The following is a 14,335-nucleotide window of genomic DNA, read 5'->3' on the forward strand; positions in this document are numbered from 1 at the left end:
TTACTCTAGAAATCCAGGGCACAAAATGTGAAGGGTTCAAATTACTAGTACTCCCTCACCTCTGTGCCCCGGTACAGTTAGAAAGCATTACAATAGTGGACAACGGGCCTCACCCCCCCCCCCCCCCCCACTACGCCTTACAAAGAAACAGCACTGCAGCCTGTCTGTCCTGAACATAGAACCCCGTCCGCTGTTCACACACCTAACCCTAGAATGCACACCAATAGCCACAAAGAGCAGGAAGTACAGCCCGAGGGATAGAGCCTTCATTAGGACAGAGGTCAGCAGGCTACTACAGGAGGGCATTATAGAGCAGAGCACCAGCCCCTGGAGAGCACAGGTGGTTGTAGTAAAGTCAGGAGAAAAACTGAGCATGGTAGTAGATCACAGCCAGACAATCAACAAATTTACATAACTAGATGCCTACCCCCTGCCACGCATAGCAGACATGGTGAACAACATTGCGCAAAATAAGGTGTTCTCCACCAAAGACCTGAAGGCAGCATACCACCAACTGCCCATTAGAAACAGCGATCGCATTAACACGACACTTGAGGCAGACGGCAGGCTGTATCAATTTCTGCGACTTCCCTTCGGTGTCACCAATGGAGTGTCTCTGTTTCAGAGAGAAATGGACCCAATAGTAGATGAATTCCAACTGAAAGTGGTGTTCCCCTATTTAGTCAACGTAACAATCTTTGGCCACACTCAGGAGGATCATGACACGAATTTAAAACGCTTTTTCCAGGCAGCCGAGGAAAGAAACCTAACGTACAACAGGGACAAATGTGTCTTCAACGCCAGGAAGTTGACAATCCTGGGCTACATAGTGCAAAATGGGGAAATCAAACCAGACCCAGCCTGCATGCGCCCTCTCCTAGATCTCCCAGTGCCACACATGCTGAAAGCACTAAAAAGGTGTTTGAGGCTGTTCACTTACTACGCCCAATGTGTCCCCAACTATGCCGATAGGGCCCGCCCACTTATAAAAGCCTCAGTTTTCCCACTGTGTCCAGCAACCACCAGAACATTCAGGGACATTGGGGACCATATCGCTAAAGCTACCAGGTGGTCCATAGATGAGTCAATCCCGTTTCAAGTAGAAACGGGTGCATCCGATGTGGCTCTGGCAGCCACCCTAAACCAAGATGGACGACCGGTGGCCTTTTTCTCGTGAACCCTACAGGGGTCAGAAGTAAGACACTCAGCAGTAGAGAAGGAGGCCCTAGCCATTGTAGAAGCAGTGAGGCACTGGCGACATTATCTGACGTGCAAATTCTTCACCCTTGTCACGGACCAACGGTCTGTGGCTTTTATGTTCGATAACCAGAAGAAGGGGAGAATTAAGAATGACAAAATCCTGCACTGGCGGATAGAATTGTCTACATTTAACTACGACATTCTATACCGCCCGGGAGACTCAACGAGCCCCTGGACGCGCTGTCCAGAGGCACTCGTGCCATCCTTAACCACACGTCCCAGTTGCATAACTAGCGCCATGAGCTGGGCCACCCTGGGGGTCGCTAGACTGTTTCACTTCATTAAAACCCAAAACCTCTCATTTTCAGTGGAGGAAGTGAGGTCAGTGAACAAGAGCTGCCCCATCTGTGCGGAATGCAAACCACAATTTTACCGGCCAGACAAAGCCACCCTTATAAAAGCTACCAAACCTTTTGAGCGCCTCAGCCTTGACTTTAAAGGCCCGCTCCTGTCCAATAATAGAAATGTCTATTTCCTAAATGTAATAGATGAATATTCCCGTTTCCTCTTCGCAATCCTGTGTTCTGATGTATCAACAGCCACTGTTATAAAATGTCTTCAACCCATCTTCAGCATATTTGGGTTCCTGAACTACATACACACAGACAGGGGTGCTGCATTCATGAGCGCAGAAGTACAGCAGTACCTGCACGAGAGAGGGATTGCTACCAGCCGCACTACAAGTTACAATCCCAGGGGGAATGGACAGGTCAAAAGGGAAAATGCCACTATCTGGAAAACGGTCCTCTTGACTTGAAAAGCAAAAGACCTGCCTGTTACTAGATGGCAAGAAGTGTTGCCAGAAGCCCTACACACTATACGTTCTTTGTTGTGTACTGCCACTAACATGACCCCACATGAACATATCTTTTCTTTCACAAGAAAAGCCACGACGGGCTCAGTGCTGCCTAAATGGATGATGACACCGGGACCTGTTCTCCTCCGGAAGCACTGCAGACCCCACAAAGTGGATCTGCTGGTGGATCAAGTGGAGTTGAGGCACGCGAACCCTCAGTATGCCTTCGTCACATTCCCAGATGGAAGAGAAGACCCGGTGGCCACCAGGGATCTCGCGCCGGCCGGACGTGTGAACAACGCGGAGGAAACACAGATGTCTACGGATCAACGAGCGCAGCAGCAGTCACTAGAACAGTCGTCCATCGAGTCACCCCAGAGGACTATACCACCCACCCCGGAAATCAGGACCCTGGGTTCGCCTGCCCCACAAAATATCACCACCCTAGACGATGGCAGGACCTAATCCCATACAAGAGGATCCCCAGCCCACATGGCCACATGACCAACCAGTACTTATCACTCCCACACCTCCAACAAGAAAGGCCGAAAGGCAGACCGCTACCTTAAACCACTACCGAGGAGGTCCAGAAGGCAACGGAAACCACGAAAAATTTTGGACATGAACTTACAAACAAGGGAAGGAGGAAGGGGTGGGTGGGGGGGGGGTGGAAAGGGAGTTAATTTTTTAAGGGGGGGTGATATGTAATAACACCACTAGGTCACCAGGGGTCATCCCAGTGACCTTGTATATAAAGCAGTCCAGAGCTACAGTCTAGCCTTCCAGGCTTGTCTTGCAGAGAGACAAGACCTCTTAGTGTACATTTTAGTTTATTAAAGCTGTCTTGTACTCACACTGCTGGTGTGGTTATTGTCAGTACAATAACAAAACAAATAATATACATTCCATTGCTACCTATTTGAAATTACTCAGGATATCCATCAGTGTTTTTCTTGATGTCAGTTTACTGCAAGGCATAATGTAGCCACCATACATGTACAATTTTAATAAGAATCTATATTACTGGTAATAGAGTTTTTTCATGGTAGAGGATAACAAAAAAAGTATTCTTCATCAAGATGAGAAAATTGTTGAAGTCCTGGATATTCTTTGGTATGCAATGAATTAAAGTTGCATTTTTAAAAATTTTGTGTTAAATGTTAAGCAGCTTGGAATATTTTCAACGATTGCAATATCATTTTATTGAAACTCAGTTTCTTAGTTCTTTTTTTTTCTTTGGCTTGGCTTCGCGGACGAAGATTTATGGAGGGGGTAAAAAGTCCACGTCAGCTGCAGACTGATTAAGTAGAAAACCCAGGAAAAACACAGCAGGTTAGGTCAAATAGTGCCTTTATGTAGCAAAGGTAAAGACACATCACCAACCTTTCAGGCTTGAACCCTTCAAGGTGTGAGGGAAAGTGAAAGATATTTTAACAAAAGGGGGAAGTGGGGGTGGTGAGGGTGGAAGATGATGGGTGGAGTGGGGAGGAGTCTAGGCTAGATGGAGAGAGAAACTGGAATAACTAGTTGGGGGAGCGGGGGGGGGGGGGGGGGGGTGGGGTGGGGTGGGGGAAAGGCAAGCTAATTACTGGAATGCATTGAAATGTTCATGCCCTGGGGATGGAGAGTGCCCAGATGAAAAATGAGGTGTTGTTCCTCCAATCTGCAGGTGGTCAGGGTGGGGTGGTGTGAAAGGCATGTGAGCTTGAGAGTGTGAATTGAAATGGTTGGCTACAGGGAGGTCACTTTTGTTGTGGATGGAGAGGAGGTGCTATTGTTTTACCCCAAGTAGTAAACCCTGTAGAGAAGGCACTATCATAATGCCTTGCTGAGATCTGTGTGCATTGGATTTATCAGACAAAGTACTGTTAATCTCCTTTGGGAATTTAGCAAGATTGGCTTGGGATGAGGGAAACATGCACATTGTTGCCTTATATACTTGAAATATAGCCAGTGATTAGCATTTTGTGAAATGTATATCAGAGTTCCAAGCTAACCAGTCATAGCTCTCAACTGTTAAGGATATTTGTATGTCTAGAGGACCCCAAAACCCAGCAGCAATAAAAATTCACCAAGACGAATATGTAATTACTTGAACAAAAGTTGTTTTTAATTTTCTTTAAACATAAAAATAGAATCATACTTTAACTTATTACCATTAATTTAACCTAACAACCCCCATCTAATTCTAAGCGCCCATGTCTGTAATGTGTATAGGTTCAGGAAAGTTCTTTGCTTTAATCCAAGTTCTAACTTCTCCAAATTCACCAGTATCAGGCAATTCTTGTACTGTGCACAGAATTTGACATATATGAATTTTCACCAGGCTCTGGTGCTTCCTGGTTACTGCTTAGGAAGTTTCTTGTTGGTTTCAGAGAGAGATATTTGTTGCTCATTGGACACACACAAACTAATTCCCTTCGATCAGCCACTTCAGTGTCTTGCTGAAGAAACTTGGGTTTTCCAAATGAGAACCTCTTCTTCCAGGTCACTTACAGAGTTCCTTTTGTTTCCCTTATTTCAGGAGAAATATTCTAGCCAGCCATTTCCTCTTGTAAGGACCACAAGCGTTTTCAACAGGCTGAACTCAGAACTCACAACCCATCTTCAAAATGGGGTTTTCAACAAGCTGCCAGCTTGTTATGTTGCAGCCTCCAAAGCTACTGCAGAACTCTCTCTCTCTGCTTGCAAAACCACATGACCTCTCTTAGAACAGCAAACTGCAAACAGACATTTTGCTGACACCGGAATCAGTTTCTGAGCCTGGCCATCTGTTGCTTTAAAGACAATAGTTCATTTACTCCACAACATCAGTCCAATTAACAGCTACATGTGGTCTCTATAGGCACTCTTCAAAGTTTCTCTAAAGTCACTCTAAAGCTCTTGCGTTTCAAATGAGATGTCTTTTGTGAAATGTTAACGCCTGTTTGTGAAGTGACCTACACTAAACCCCCACAATCTATCTCTTTTAAAAACATATTTATATATAATATCTGTAACATAAAATTCCTTCTATTTATTAGCATTAACCAGCTTCCAGATTAAACAAAATACTGTCAAGTAGTTTTGATTTTAAAATAAAGGCCAGATTTAGAGTTTTAATGGGAAACAAAAACACTTGAATATTTTCATGAAACTGCAATAGGTTAAGCTGCTGTCTTCATAGCTGGACTTTAAGGGGACTTTGTTGGGGAGTAGCTTGCCCTTTTCAAATCTGACAACCACTGTCAGAAATTTGAGCAGTGAAGTGCAATAGTGTACATTTGACCATTGGATAGATCCTTGAATCAATTAATGGCTTTCTAAAGAAATGCTTTGAATGTTGAGAAGCAATAGATGCAACAGTATAATATCTAAGTCTTTTGGGAAAAAAAAACATGAAGAACCAAAGACATGCTGATCCAAACCAAGGCTTTTATTAACTAAAAGACTGGAGCGTATCACAAGTAGGTCGACCAGTCCAGAATGACCTGGTCTGGCTAGGAGCAATCCTTTAAGACCTGCCAGTAGGTGTGGCTACACTCTCAGCCAATCACAGTCATCCTACACTACAATCGATACATAGACACATTGGTGATAGAATCTGTACTATCACAGTACTGTTCTGTGTCTATCCGTTCATAATTTGCAAATCAATGTCTTCAGAATGCTGGCAGTGTGCTTTATATAGTATTGATAACAAAAAGAATGAGGAGAAGAGCAAATGCATGCTTCATTAGATCATGCCTAGTTTGGCTCTTGGTTCTTAATCCTCCAAAATATTTCATATAGAATTTAAACTGGAGGTGGAGGAGGGTGTGCTTAAGGAGGAGATTTAGATTTCTGTCCCAAATACTCCTGCCCCCTTATGAAGTTTGATTCACCAAGGAGGTGTCATGGAAATATGACATAGCTTTAACTAACTCAAATGCAACATTTCATTTTCTGTTCTATTTTGGGGGAAAATATCTATATCAAGTACGGTTTTCAGATTGACAATGTAGACACTGAAATTGGGTGCATGCTATTGGGATCTCACCATGCTGGGTGGCATAGATTTGATGACAAACGTGGAAATGTTCTAAAGAAGCCACAGAAAGATATGCAAAACATGCTGCCATGTTTCCCTTGATTAGCCTTGCTCCATCCCCTCCTGTTCTCCCTTCTTAAATCTATCCTTCAAACATGTCACCTGGTACACATCTAGGCCACATGTTCCATTGAACGATAGTTAAATAATTGAGCCTACTTCCTTTGTCATGACAGTAATGAGTTCCTGTCATGTCATTGAACAGAGACCCGAAGGGGGAAAGAATTGCTGGATGACAAAAGGCATTTTTTTTTGTGGGAGAATAGGAAACATTTAAAAGGCCACACACAAAATGTTGGAAGAATCAGGGGGCGTTCAGAGAAAACAATAGATAGACAATATTTCAAGCTGAAACCCTTCATTAGGAACAGCAAGAGACGAAGAGACACCTGAATAAAAGGATGGTGGTGGGGCGGGGGGAGCGCACAAGTTGAATTTTAAATGGAAAGTCAAATGTTCATTTATTATGAATCACAGTAGATATTTTTTCATGGGCATAAGTACCCAAGGGAAAAATATCTAGAAGGTAGAAATATGATTTGAACAGAGAATTTATTTCCAAAGAGGATATGTTTGATGTTGAAAGTTATTTTCAGAATTGAAATTATAGAAGTTATGTTGGAAATGCTTCCTGGCAGTTCTTTTTTTTGTTATATTTTGTTATATTTAACATTCAACAATAATACCAAATGTAAAACATCAAGAAAGCCCCTCCTTCCACTCCCTCCCCTCTATATGTTTTCATGGCAGTTCTTGATGTTCGTTTATAAAGCCAGTCACAGTTGGAATGAATTACTATTGGTTTTGAAAATGTGCGTTAAGAAACCAGCACCATCTGGTGGGGAATGTCATTGACAACAATACAAGGTTTGGGAGTGGAACAGAAATAGAAGACCCAATTTTGTTTGGCACTGGAAAATATTATGCAACAACTGATGGATCGATTAACTGGTGTGACTTATTTTCATCATATATTTAGTAATGAAGGCATAGTTATGGATGTTGAGTCAATAGTGCACAAGTACAGTATATCCTAAAATCCAGACTGCTTTGAGATTGGGTTGGTCTGGATGTTTGGATTTTCCGGATTTCAGGAGGGATGCAGGTAATTTTTAAAAAAAAGTTTATTCATTAGGAAACACAGCAAGCTTCAATAATAACATTTTTTTCACTACAAAAAAAAGTGTAATGCTCGAAATTATTTTTAAAATTGAATATTGTAGAAGAAAAATAGTAAAACGTGAATATCTTAGTGATAAGATGACCTGTGCATCTGTGGTCCTTAACGCGTGCACACAAAAGCTCGCTGAATTTTAAAAGTTTGAGAGTTTTTGAAAAGTCTGGTTTCTTGGGTGGCCCAGATTTCTGGCACCTGGAGTTTTGGACTTCTACTGTATATCCCCACCATGACCAACAGCCCCCCCACATCTCCATCGGGCACACAGAACTCAAAACGGTCAACCAGTTTACCTACCTCGGCTGCACCATTTCATCTGATGCAAGGACCGACAAAGAGATAGACAACAGACTCGCCAAGGCAAATAGCGCCTTTGGAAGACTACACAAAAGAGTCTGGAAAAACACTTTGCTGAAGAAACACACAAAGATCAGCGTGTACAGAGCCGTTGTCATACCCACGCTCCTGTTCGGCTCCGAATCATGGGTCCTCTACCGGCATCACCTACGGCTCCTAGAACGCTTCCATCAGCGCTGTCTCCGCTCCATCCTTAACATTCATTGGAATGACTTCATCACCAACATCGAAGTACTCGAGCTGGCAGAGTCCGCAAGCATTGAATCCACGCTGCTGAAGACCCAACTGCGCTGGGTGGGTCACGTCTCCAGAACGGAGGACCATCGCCTTCCCAAGATCGTGTTCTATGGCGAGTTCACTGGCCACCGAGACATAGGTGCACCAAAGAAGAGGTACAAGGACTGCTTAAAGAAATCTCTTGGTGCCTGCCACATTGATCACAGCCAGTGGGCTGATCTCGCCTCCAACCGTGCATCTTGGCGCCTCACAGTTCGGCGGGCAGCCACCTCCTTTGAAGAAGACCGCAGAGCCCACCTCACTGACAAAAGACAAAGGAGGAAAAACCCAACACCCAACCCCAACCAACCAATTTTCCCCTGCAACCACTGCAACCGTGCCTGCCTGTTCCACATCGGACTTGTCAGTCACCAACGAGCCTGCAGCAGACGTGGACATACCCCTCCATAAATCTTCATCCACGAAGCCAAGCCAAAGAAGAAAGAAGTATATCAGATTCTTGTTAAAAATAAGCCAGTTTGAGTTGAATTGATTTTTTTTCCCTTTGCCTTATTATGATGTATAATATCTGCTATAACTACAGGTTCATTGAGGATATATTTCATGTCACGTTTAGGGCATTGTAACAGATGAGTCATGCCCTTCAGATTTTTGAAGTTGCAAATCTGCGGGTCAAATTGTATGCTTCATTTGTGTTGATTATTGTAAACATTTTGTATACTTTATTCTTTTACTTTGCAAATGAAATTCTTTGTACTGTGCCGGCTACTTGGCAGTCCTGAATCAGCACTCGTGCTCATCCTTTTAAACTGCAGTTAAATCAGTCAGTTCACTGGACTCTGCAGACTCACTCTTGCAGGGATTCTCCAGAATTATGCTGCAAAATTGCCCTAGTGATTGTTTTGATTATTTCAAAAAACTTTGTATTAAGATGGCACGGAGAAAGTTGATTCTTTTTATTTCAGTTTTATTTGTTCTTTTTCAATTATTTATCAATTGAAGATGTTTTTTGTTATTATTTACTTCAGTTTTAAAAATGTATTTCAGTTTTAACAATTTTTAAAGCAATTATTAAAAATCAATGTCAGATTTTAGAGGCCGCAAAGCCTTTTAAAATTAAATTTTTAAAATTTTATTTACAACGCAGTAGAAGCCGATTCAGCCATTGAGACACGTGCCGCCCAATTAACCTATAGCCCTGTACATTTTTTGAGGAAACTGGAGCACCTGCGGAAAACCAACACAGTTCATGGGGAGAACGTACAAATTCCTTACAGACAGCGGCACATTCAAACTTAGGTTACTACTGATGCTGTTGTATCTGCTTGTTGTCAAAAATTATCAGGGGTGTTTGGGGGCTGGCCCCACTGAGAATGGGGTTAATCACACCCCTGGTAACTGGGAAGCAGAGGGCCTGTGATATTGGTCCTCTGGATCTGAATACATTGTTGGAGCAACAGACATGGATTATGGGAGATGGACAGACACTAAAATATCATGCACATTTTGCCTGCATCTTAGACCCCATTGCTGATTAATTAACTGGTAAATTTTAAGTTAAATCAAAGTTGTCATCGTTAATAGGAGAGAAGATATTGATTTACCTCATCTTTTCCTTTGGCTTGGCTTCGCGGACGAAGATTTATGGAGGGGTAATGTCCACGTCAGCTGCAGGCTCGTTTGTGGCTGACAAGACCGATGCGGGACAGGCAGACACAGTTGCAGCGGTTGCAAGGGAAAATTTTTGCCTTTGAGGTGGGCTCTGCGGTCTTCTTCAAAGGTGGTTGCTGCCCGCTAAACTGTGAGGCGCCAAGATGCACGGTTTAAGGCGATAGAAATTACAAAATGTGGACATGAATTCTGCTTTGAATCTGGCAATGATTACACATCCTGTTTGCAGTTAATCTCAAATTATTATCTTTTGTACTTAAGATTATCTCTATAATAGAAACTACTGGATCATTGCTTCATTTAAAAAAACTCTTTTGGACATAGTATGCTGTTGGGAAGCAATATCTTTGCTTTAAAATTTCCGGTTCATATATCTTTTGTACTGAGCTGAAGGATTAAATATTTACACTACAAATTGGTTTATTTTAGAAATATTATTAATTTGAATTGTTTTATGTTCTAAACAGATTTGTAACTCGTCCAGATGTTAAAGAGAAGAGACTGCCAGATTTCTTGAATTGGACTTTGTCCTCATTATCTAACGCAGATCAGACAATGGAAGGCATGGTTGTGAGAGATGGAATGCTTCAGGCTCTGGTAAACAATCAATTGTATTTTTTTTAATTGATAGGACTTCTGAATATTTGCATAAATTCTATATTGTTCACAGAAATGTATTCTCCGAAAGAGGCATTTTGTCTACCATGTCTAAGATGGCTGTAAAACATTCGTCCATCTTAATTTAATTTCCCAGCCCTTGCATAAAACCGAATGAGCTGTGGGGCCTCAGGAGCATATTTGAATACTTTGAGCATATTGTAAGAAAGAGGAGGACTTCTACATCCACCACTCTTTCAGACAATGAGTTTCAAACTCTCTTCACTCTTGGGATAAACAATTTCTCTTCAACTCCACTCCAGTCTTTGTAACAATTAAATTTATGTACCTTGATTATTCACCTTTAAATTTTGTACCTTCTAGATATTGAATCTTCTAAGAGGAATAGGAATTCCTAATCTTTCTATTCTCTGTCAGAATTGTGTACACCTCAACCAAATCTCTCCTTTAGCCTCCAAAATCATGAAATAAATTGGTGGCATGGTTAGGATAGCAATTAGAGCAATTCTATGACATCACCAGCAACCCGGGTTCAAATCTGGCATTCTCTGCAAGGAGTTTGTATGTTCTCCCTGTGTCTTCATGGGTTTCTTCCAGGTGTTCTGGTTTCCTCTCATCCTCCAAAAATGTATGGGATTTGTAGGTTATTTGATGTATTTGGACCGCATAAGCACAGGGGCTGGAAAGGCTTGTTACTGCAATGTATCTCTAAATTTTAATTTAAGTCTAAAATGTCTCTAAATACTGAGTAGATTAAGGTAGCACGTGCAGAGAGAGAACCTGAGATCTTGTGTTCTGACAATAAGTTATCAAACTGAAATGTTAACTTGATTTCTTTGCATGTTTAAAAAAAAATTGTTCTTGAGGATTTGGGCCTCACTGTTAAAGCTACTGACTTGTTTGACAGACCATTTCCAGAGAACATTTAAGACTCAACAATATTTAGTGGCTCAGAAGTCACCCATGGGTCATACTGGTAAAAAAGGCAGGTTTCCTCCACTGAAGGACATCGGAATCAGATTGAATTTGCAGTAGTTTGATTGTTGTCGTACAATTTATTAATATGAATTTAATTTCCACATCTGCCAGGATGAGATAGGAATTTGGGTCCCCAGATAGTTTGGTACACCTCAGGGCTGTGAGTCTCATAGTTTAATCCCTGCTCCGATCCCATGAGCTGATCAGCTCAAATTTGGAACACTTTCATTTATTTACCCTCAGCTTATTTCAAAATAAACAATTGCTGCTTATATGATCTTCTGGGTAAAGTTCTCTGGACCTGGGAGCATCATTGTAAATTTCTGATAATTTAAAGGTGTCATGCAGAACTTCAGCTGTGGCATAATTGGCATTTTGAGCACATCACTCGTTTGATGCATATTGAGCCCAACTACCTTGGTTTTGCATTCATTATTTTGATTAACAAAGTAAAGTATCTTGTATCTTTATTAACTTGCAATTAAACTGGCCAGAACATAGGGCAAAGACCAACTGTTAATTATTATTGAGTCTTGAGGGTCATAGGGTGCTTTTGCCTCATGCACTGTCCTAAGGAATCATAAAACAAGGTTGAGGAACACCATCTTTTGACGAGGCACTCTCAATGCTCAACATTGAATTCATTATTTTTGATAAGTTTGGTTCAGTTTGGTTCAGAAGTGGTGTATTCTTTTATAAGAGCTTGATAGGCTGGGATTGTTCATTGGTTAGTGCAAAATCCGTGGAGAGAGGGGCCATGTTGCCCTGGTGCCAACTTTGTTTCTCTTTCCAGAGACACTGGCCTGCTGAATGTTTCCTGCATCTTTTTTTTGCATTTCCAGCATCTCGTCATTTGTGAGAGTCATGGACAAGGGGACATAAAAAACCCTACATTCTCAAACATTTTTGAGACCTGAACTACCTGTAGTAGGCATTACAAGGCATTGGAAAAATACCACCAAAGCTGTCTGAAAAATCTTTATTTCACAAGGATATGAACCAATGTCGTCACCTCTTGACTCTTAAGTCCCAATGTTATGCTCATTTGACTTTGTTGGACAACCACATTGTTCACTCGACACGCAAAACCAGACACAGTATCCTGAGCTCTGTCATGGGATGAGATTAATATGTGGTCAGAAGATAAATTTCATAAATGTACTCAAAACTTGTGGGAAGAGACTGAGTGCCCCTACTATTGGCTGATTACCTCTGTTCCTTGAGCACTCAAAGTAAAATGAGAATTAAAAAACTTTGATGCCATGTATCAGGGGCCCACAGAAGTCCTGCATAAGCGATAGAAGGATCACATCACTTCTTAAACTAACCCCCGCACCTCCCATCCCCATCTGTTAATCCCATTAGCTGTTATCCACCCCATTTGTTAAAAAGTCTGTGGTTTCCATTTGGTGTAATAAGTCACCTGGAAACCCTAAGTCTTGAATGGAAACAAATGATCCTCAATCCCAAAGGATTATGGTTATCAATGGTAGTTTTAATGGATGCCTCCCTGCCTCAAGGTTCATTTCCACATTTTTAACATTGACAGGTTTCAAGAGGTTGGAATGGCCTAGGCTTTATCACTCTGCTCAAGGGACGAGAAGTATTTGGGGTGAAAGCATCAGATGCAAGTAGTGATGAGTGGTTCAGGGTTTGGTGGAGTGTGGAGGACCATTGGAAATCAAGGTGTGGATGAGGGTCCTGACAAAGATGGAAATCCTTACAGATAAAAGCCATTATTTTTTAACAATGATCCCAGTCTGATCGTGAGGTTTCATCGTGGGAATCCCAACATTTTTCTTGCAAGAAGTGGAAGGTCCATATACTCTTCGCTTGTTCATCACAACATCCAATAAAACCCCGTTATCTGACATCTATAGGGATTGATAGATATCAGATAAATATATTTTCTAGTTGCTTGAAACTTGCCTGCATTAAGAATAAACATTTTAAAAGACAAAAATTCTAAACTCTATTTACACTGAATAAATTTCACTTGCCTGAATATAGAAATCTTAAAGCATTTTACTTTATTTTCAGACACATTCATTGAAAACATTTAACCATCACTGTATCTGCAGGATCTCCCTCTTCAGGTGCCACCTGATCGATGAACAATAACATTATCTTTAATTAACACCACCGCACTCTCCGCCCCCAAAAGTTAACGTATAAAGCCCCTGACCGGAGTGACTCTAAGTAGGTATAAGGAGACTCTTTAAGAGAACCACGCCAAGGGTGAACAGGATCAACCAGCTCTTCATCCTGGGCAACACCATTTCTGTTTCACACAACTTTATTCAAACAGCTGATATGAGCAAATGGTCGTGACCAAGGCCCTCCCTCCGCTGGCTGAATATTTGCTCCCATCTTCACCAAAGGTTTCTGTGTTACTTCAGAGAATATTTACCGTTACAATTTTAAACTTGCACATTTTTTTTCTTTTTTAAATACTTTAATTAAGTTTAACATATAAACATACAAACAAAATTTTAAGGAAAACACATAACAAGTCATCTCATATACATGTACAAAAAAAGTTAATGGAACTACATTAGACATTCCTTAATCCATATGAGAAACAAGTTATTGAATTAATCAATGATAACCATGTTGAACCCATATTTGCCAAATTAATCCAAATAAAAATTGATTAAAAAAAACCAAACAAAATCTAAAAAGCAAATCTAATCTACCCCCTTCCTCTAATCCAGGTAACCTTTGTAAAAGAAAAGGGAAATTGTGGATCAGATAGTGATCTCCAGACATCGGACAGAGTATCTCTGGAACATTCAAAATTCTTAATTCTTTCAATTATGATAGTGTGACGAATTGCGCCACTCTATTATCAAACCGGCGTCCGTAGTTGTGGGCCCCCGCAGAATCAGGTGTACCCGGAGGCCGGGGGGTACAAAGAACTCTGGGAGATGTGTGACTTCAAAGGTTGGGTGATTGTGATAGCGTGTCAACTGTTTCTTTGGCTTGGCTTCGCGGGCGAAGATTTTTTCTTTTTCTTTGGCTTGGCTTCGCGGACGAAGATTTATGGAGGGGGTAAAAGTCCACGTCAGCTGCAGGCTCGTTTGTGGCTGACAAGTCGGATGTGGGACAGGCAGACACGGTTGCAGCGGTTGCAGGGGAAAATTGGTGGGTTGGGGTTGGGTGTTGGGTTTTT

General features: G+C 41.6%; 1 protein-coding gene across 3 annotated transcripts in view; it reads left to right on the forward strand.

The window, feature by feature from the left end:
• Positions 1-14,335, forward strand: part of tbcd (tubulin folding cofactor D) — a 249,163-nt gene that overhangs the window by 36,031 nt on the left and 198,797 nt on the right. For all 3 annotated transcript variants that reach the window (XM_069929534.1, XM_069929536.1, XM_069929533.1), the window contains exon 7: positions 10,035-10,164. In XM_069929534.1, the coding sequence (XP_069785635.1) occupies positions 10,035-10,164 (130 nt within the window). The remainder of the gene's footprint in view (positions 1-10,034; positions 10,165-14,335) is intronic.

Source organism: Narcine bancroftii, chromosome 3 (assembly GCF_036971445.1).
Source record: "Narcine bancroftii isolate sNarBan1 chromosome 3, sNarBan1.hap1, whole genome shotgun sequence".
NCBI classification, from domain to species: domain Eukaryota; kingdom Metazoa; phylum Chordata; class Chondrichthyes; order Torpediniformes; family Narcinidae; genus Narcine; species Narcine bancroftii.